Source organism: Bidens hawaiensis, unplaced genomic scaffold (assembly GCF_021521415.1).
Source record: "Bidens hawaiensis isolate Kalapana, Puna unplaced genomic scaffold, B.hawaiensis_p1.1 tig00014538_1, whole genome shotgun sequence".
Classification (NCBI taxonomy): Eukaryota; Viridiplantae; Streptophyta; class Magnoliopsida; order Asterales; family Asteraceae; genus Bidens; species Bidens hawaiensis.
In genome coordinates this window covers 367,103-374,051 of record NW_027492268.1, presented here as the reverse complement: position 1 = coordinate 374,051, position 6,949 = coordinate 367,103, and the positions used below count along the sequence as shown (strand labels likewise).

General features: G+C 33.2%; 1 protein-coding gene across 1 annotated transcript; it reads left to right on the top strand.

Moving 5' to 3' along the window:
* The first annotated feature begins 2,323 nt into the window (after window positions 1-2,323).
* Window positions 2,324-5,682, top strand: LOC143546977 (alpha,alpha-trehalose-phosphate synthase [UDP-forming] 1-like). Its single transcript, XM_077038512.1, has 9 exons — window positions 2,324-2,342; window positions 2,618-2,805; window positions 3,021-3,138; window positions 3,236-3,415; window positions 3,846-3,968; window positions 4,092-4,179; window positions 4,261-4,391; window positions 5,078-5,176; window positions 5,322-5,682. Exons 4-9 carry the CDS (start codon window positions 3,305-3,307, stop codon window positions 5,670-5,672), a joined length of 903 nt encoding a protein of 300 aa, XP_076894627.1. The 5' UTR covers window positions 2,324-2,342; window positions 2,618-2,805; window positions 3,021-3,138; window positions 3,236-3,304; the 3' UTR covers window positions 5,673-5,682.
* The last annotated feature ends 1,267 nt before the right edge of the window (window positions 5,683-6,949 follow it).

The following is a 6,949-nucleotide window of genomic DNA, read 5'->3' as shown; positions in this document are numbered from 1 at the left end:
TGACTTTTTGAATAATTTAAAATAAATATTTAAATGAAAAAGTAATAACAATTTGTGGTTATGAAAAGATGAATAATTGTTATGAAGAGATGTATAAGCGATCTGGATCCACATATATTATTTTAGAATGCATATTTTTTAATTGACATTGAATGTAATTTTAATAATTTCCAATTTAAAACGAAATTTAAAGGGAATGTTATGTAGAGAGAGAGAGGGAGACTGCTAGCCACAAATTACCCATAATGCATTGGTAATTTAATTTCTTTAATATTCTGAATAATTACTAAAATACCATAATTACTTTTGAGCCATTGATGAAGAGATCCAATAGTCCACATTATGTTTTTGCATTTCTTACACTTCTTGCATTAAAACCACTTCTTTCTTGAACTTAAACACACACACACACATATATATATATATATATAGAAAATGGTTCAAATAAAAATAAAGAGTTTCTTAGTAATGGTAAGAACCAACAAAATTTTGATATTTGGCATTACAAATTATGATGAAAAAATTTATAGGAAACTATTTCGGTTATAATGATGAAAGAGTAATTCTAGGAAACTATTTCGATTATTAATAATTTTAAATCTCAATCATTGATTAACATGATCCAATGACTATGATTTATTCATATTCTTCCTAGTAAACTACTTATTTTTAGCAGAACCATATATATATATATATATATATATATATATATAGAGAGAGAGAGAGAGAGAGAGAGGGAGAACAATGTTATAATAAGAAGTAGATTTTTCCTAAGAAGTGTAGAAAGTGTGTTATCACCATTATATCTAACAAAACACACCGCACAATAAACACACTTTCCATATCCACCACCAAATTAACATATCTAATGCATCAGATTATTTCTTACACTTCTTAGACACACTCAACTTCTTATTTTAACCCCACACTCTCTCTCTCTCTCTCTATATATATATATATAAGAGTTCAAATAAAAAATAATTGTTTTGTGAGAAGTGTGAGAAGAGCTTTAAAATAAAACAAACCACCTAAATATGACACTATACAATGTAAATAGGAAACAATACAATTATTTAAAAACTACCAACCTCAACCACTAGATCATAGATCCAAGAGCCTAGATCTATTCTTATTCTTCTCACAAAAAGATTGTTTTTTACATTAACCCTACCCTATATATATATATATGGTTAGTATACTTTAAGAACTTTAATATTAAAAACTCAAAAAGAAATTAAAAGGGTATAAATGTAATCTAAATTAATTCTCTCTCATGTTGTTAGTTAGTTACTAATTAATTAATTAATTAATTATCCCTATGTTTTTTTCAATTTTTTCAAGTGTACTTATGTGCTTATGATTAAACCGATCTTTAATATGGTCATTGATTAAAATGATCTTGAATATGGCCATTTATTTCTACAAACTGATTATGTAATCTAAAAACCTACATTTAAATATGCGTATGTGTAAGTGTACCATTTACATATATGTAAATCTTGAAAATGATAATTAGTTTTCTAAAAATGAATGTATAATTTACCTATATGTAATATTTATACCAATTTTCCATTTTTTAAATTCATCATCCATTACATATACATAAATCTTCAAACTAATAATTTATTTACATATATGTTAATGTTCTCCATACGTCTGTTTGCATATATGTAAATAGTTAAAAAAATATATTATTTCTAGAGAATATTTAAGAGAGTTTTGTTAGATGAAATTAAAAACCATGAACACTAGTACTTAACAAAGAAACACTTAAGTAAGGCTCATATTTAAAATGAAACTAGTAGTAATCCCGCGCGATGCGACGGGTGCGTGACTGGAATTTTGTGGCATTGGTTCAGTTTGTTAAAGTAATGATATTAACTACATCCCCTTTACCTTTGCTACATTAAAAGTATCAAAAATACTGATTTCTTGAAAAAAATAGAGATAGTAACCGATTTATATCCCAATGCAAGGCCAAAAATGGAATTTGTAGCAGCACATACAGGCCCGTCTCAACGTCTTCGGAGGCCTGAAACTAACTAAAATGTTGAGGCCTTTTTATTTTTTTTTCTTTATGCGTATAGCGTTAGAGAGTATACAAGAATTATAGAATATGGATGATATGCCGTGATAATGGATATGAAGGAATCATCCTTAGCTTGTGGCTTATCATTGAGTGCCTAATTCTAAAAGAACTATACTTTTAAAATCTCATAATACATCTCTTATTTAAAATGGAGGCCTTATAAATCTGTAGTCCTATAGCCATTGCCTTATTTAGCTTACCCATGAGACGACCTTGCCAAGATGCCAAAAGAGGTGTGCTGATTTTAAGTGAGGTAACTAAATACATATCAACTATATGCATATATACATTAACTATATATGATGGTGTTTGCGTTACTTCATAATTACACAACATATTATCTTATATAAATAACTATGCGACTTGAATAATAAACACGCAACCTATGTTTACAAAAACATAATATCCATGTGACACCCCCAAACATCTCAACCATTGCTTTGCCTTGATCAATGATCAATGGTTCAACACACTCAAAACGCTCATTCTATATATAAGTGTTTGTAATCATTTTTTGTGTACCTGTAGTTTGCAGGTGCTGCGCAATCCCTTGGTGCCGGGTCTATTCTTGTTAACCCATGGAACATAACCGAAGTGGCAGCTTCAATAGGCCAAGCTTTGGATATGAGTGCTGAAGAAAGAGAAAAACGATATTGTCACAATTTCTTGCATGTCACAACCCATACTGCTCAAGAATGGGCCGAAACCTTTGTCAGGTACAAAAGCCACATAATGGGTTGATACTGGTTGCTATTAGTACATGTCGGGTCAGTTTTGGCCCACTTACATATTTTAAGGTACAAAATGGGCGGGTTGGGTAATGGGCCGAAACTGTGCGTGTAGGGTCAGGTTGACCAGCTATCTGTCCTAAAGTAACAGTTGACTTTTTACTTCAGCATAGGTTTGACTTATACAATATTGACAATTGTAGTGAACTGAACGATACGGTAGTTGAAGCACAACAAAGAATAAGAAAAGTTCCACCAGCACTGCCGGTTGAAGAGGCTACTGAATGTTATTTACAGTCAAGAAACCGATTAATCATACTGGTGACCCTTCCATATCTTTTAAGAAATAACAATGTAGCCCTTTACTTATCTTGCATTGACTTTTTCACGCTTAACAGCATTATACATACAACCACAGGGATTCAGTGCTACATTAACCGAACCAGTTGATGCTCCTGGTAGACGTGGAGGTGATCAGATCTGAGAAATGGATCTTAAATTGCACCCTGAATTGAAAGAGTCACTGATGAAGCTTTGCAATGATCCACATACAACCGTCGTTGTCCTTAGTGGAAGTGACCAGGATGTATTGGATGATGTATTGATCCAGATCTACTTTTGTTTTTCTTTCTTTTAGTTTTTAGTACTCGAGACCTGCTTGTTAAAAGGTGGAGTCGAGGCGAGCATAAAGCTCGAGCCTAAAAGTAATCTTGTTTAATAAACAAGCTCAAACTTCACTTATCGAGCTCAAGTTGGCCTACGAGCCTAAACCAGCCTGTTAACATATTAAATATATAATTTCATAATATCTATTATTAAAAAGTTAGATTGTATTTATAAATATATTAATAAATTTATATAGACCCGAGCTTGAAAAACTATTAACAAGCCGAGCTTGAGCTTACGTTCTCGTAAGTTAAACAAGCCCGGCTCAAACATAAATGAGATCGGGTTCGGCTCATCTTATTTACACCCGTAGTTTCTATTCATTTTGTATTTTCTTTTTGACAACGTTTTTGATTTCTCAGAACTTCGGTGAGTTCAACGTGTGGTTGGCGGCTGAGCATGGAATGTTTCTTCGGTCGACTAAAGGAACGTGGATGACAACTATGCCCGAGCATCTAAATGTGGAATGGGTCGACAGTGTTAAGGTTCTGCTTTTACCTTTATTTGTAAATGTTATTTTGACCCATTTACTTTTGAATGTCACAGAACACCACAATGCTTTTATTCAATGATGATTATAATTATTGTTTTGTTAATATTTTTGACAGCATGTTTTTGAGTACTTTACTGAAAGAACACCTCGATCACATTTTGAGCTTCGTGAGACATCGTTGGTATGGAATTACAAGCACGCAGGTATTTTGGCATGTTTTCATGATCCTTCATTATAGTGAAGTGTTTTCTGTGTTGCTTGTGGTCATGGAAAGTGGATTGCAGATGTTGAATTTGGGAGGATTCAAACCAAAGACATGCTGCAGCATTTGTGGACCGGCCCGATATCTAATGCATCTGTGGATGTTGTACAAGGTAGCCGTTCTGTTGAGGTTCGAGCCGCTGGTGTGACTAAGGTAACTGTCACTGTCTTACTCTGTTTGTGACCATGTGGTTTTTGAGTTTATATAACTTAATGATAGTAATCTAAGAAAATCAGATTGACCAAGATACAGGCCTTCATACGGGTATTTACAGTCTGGTTCTTCCAGCTTGACGAAAATTTTCACCCAAACCAGGAACTACGGTTTTGTGAAAATGCAAACCGAACTGGCCGGGTTTACGTTTAGGCCGGTTTTACGGCTTTAGACTAAATTTTTTTTTTAAATCATAATTTTGAATTAAAACTTAGAAAAATGATACAAATTTTTTTCATAAATATTATATTTAGACATGATTTTATATTCCTGAAGAAAAAAAAAATAAATAATAAAATGTTAAAATGGTGCGTTCAGCTGGGTGAATATCAATGAGCGAACAAATTTTGGTTTTGGGTTGAGTTGGGTTAATTTGAAAAACATTTTGTCTATAAGTTTTAGTTTGTTAAAATTTATATTACAGAATTTCAACAATCTGGCTTTCTTAACATTGTGCATTAATTAAAACAACACGTTGATAAACTTTTGACCAATTGTCATTTAAGCTAATTCTTTGATTTTACGAGTTTGATTCCGATGACCCATTAAAGATAAAACATAGCCTATATTAACTCATTATTAGGCGAATGGGTCAAGTTCTAATCCATTGGAACATTCTTTTACAGGGTAGCACAATCGTCCGTATATTGCATGAGATAGTCCAAAGCAAATCTATTTCATCGCCAATTGACTATGTCCTTTGTATCGGCCATTTTCTAGAAAAGGTAAGTGATACTTGAACACCTATCAGTGTGTCCAAAATGCGTTCCTTACATATCCTTTATCTTTCTTGTTTACTGTAATTTGCCTAGAGAGTGAGTTACACATATAACATGTCATATGATTCAAGATTTACATGTATGCTTTTAGGATGAGGATATATACACCTATTTCGAGCCGGAGCTTCCCAACAACAACATGGGTATTCCTCGATCCAAACTAAGTGACACGACAAAGGGTCTTGGAGACAAGAAACACTGTAAAAGAACGTCTCAAAAGCCGCAACCTCTTCCAAGTCTAGGTAACAGAAACAATGGCTTTGAGAAGGGTGGAAATCGGTCATCCGTGTCACCTGACAAGGTGTCATGGAGTGTTCTAGATCTTACAGCGGATAACTATTTCTCGTGTTCAGTAGGACGGACCAGGACAAAGGCAAGGTACCTTTTACCAACATCGGATGATGTGGTTTCGTTTCTGAAAAATCTTAGTCAAGCTTATTGAATCTATAGATTATTATCATTGTGATTAACAATTTGTTAGATTGAATTGGTGGTTTACCATTACTAAGATCATGTACTGTTGAAAACATAATATGGGGCACATGTGAAGCCAGCTAATGATGTTGGTGTTTTGTATGAACTAAAAATATGCTTGTGAAAGATTTAAGATCCATGATGGTGGTGGCCGGTGGGTTTGTGTGAACTGTTTTTGGGTTCATGTCGATTGTTGATTTAAGAAAATGCAGATCTTGTCTCCCTATGTTTTTTATGTGTCATGGTCGAAATTAATGCATTACTTTTAGTTTGGACACTTTTAAAACACGCATAATATTAAATTGTTTTAAATTTGATTCTTAATATTCATTATTTTTTTAATGGCAAAGGATATATAATTAAATTTTCTAAAACTTTGCTAGAGGCCGGTTGTACAAGGATAACTTACCAACAAAGCTACACTTACACCTAATATACTTACTAATCTTAGTTAAAAAATTTCGTTCACTTAAAAACGAGTTTGCTTTTAGTTCTTATAGTAACATTGATGGTCTTTTATTGTTAAGGAGCTTGTTATTCCTAAATCATCATATGAACCGACGAGTGGATAAAATATTAATCATTATTGAGCAACGTTGATGGTGGTGTTTTAAAAGAGTATGGTAAGTGTTTTGAATTCACAATCAGCAAACGAACTACAAACCGAAGTTTCACAAATCACAAGACTCCAATCATGGTCAGCAATACCAGTGCCACCTCAATAACACGAAAATGACCAGATATCATTTCTAAGACCACTTGTTGTGGGGGCTAACAAAGGGGTGTCAAGGCTGTCACATGAGTTTGTTAACGTCCCCAACATCTGGTCGTTCAAAGCAACGAGTGCACCAACGGCTGGGGTGGTAGCCCCTAAGCGCCATCTTCATCAAATGGTGGGTGAGGTCCACCCTATAACAACCAATCAAATTTTTTGTTTTATTTTCTAAGTTAACTACAAGGCACTAGTTAAATGTTAGCTAGTTAAAGTCCCACCATCTATCTAGTGGCGTTAGACTTTAACTATCTAATTCTAGTAAACCCCAGACACAACCTTATCGTCATCGTAGATAAAAGGGACAATGATATATTTACACCTCCAAATCTCTTTAAATGGCCAACTCAAAATTTTAATTGCATATTTCCCTATCCCTAACTAGATAATTGACAAATTTATTCATTTTAATTTATAATATTAAAATTAGTTTATATAATGACTAATTTACCCTTACTTTACTAATACTTACA

What these genes read in the sequence shown, in the direction of transcription:
- LOC143546977 (XM_077038512.1), top strand. Translation starts at nt 3,305, where the DNA reads ATGGATCTTAAATTGCACCCTGAATTGAAAGAGTCACTGATGAAGCTT. An exon ending in AATGGGTCGACAGTGTTAAG is followed by an intron (nt 3,969 to 4,091) that starts GTTCTGCTTTTA and finishes TATTTTTGACAG; the next exon opens with CATGTTTTTGAGTACTTTAC. An exon ending in TCGGCCATTTTCTAGAAAAG is followed by an intron (nt 5,177 to 5,321) that starts GTAAGTGATACT and finishes GTATGCTTTTAG; the next exon opens with GATGAGGATATATACACCTA.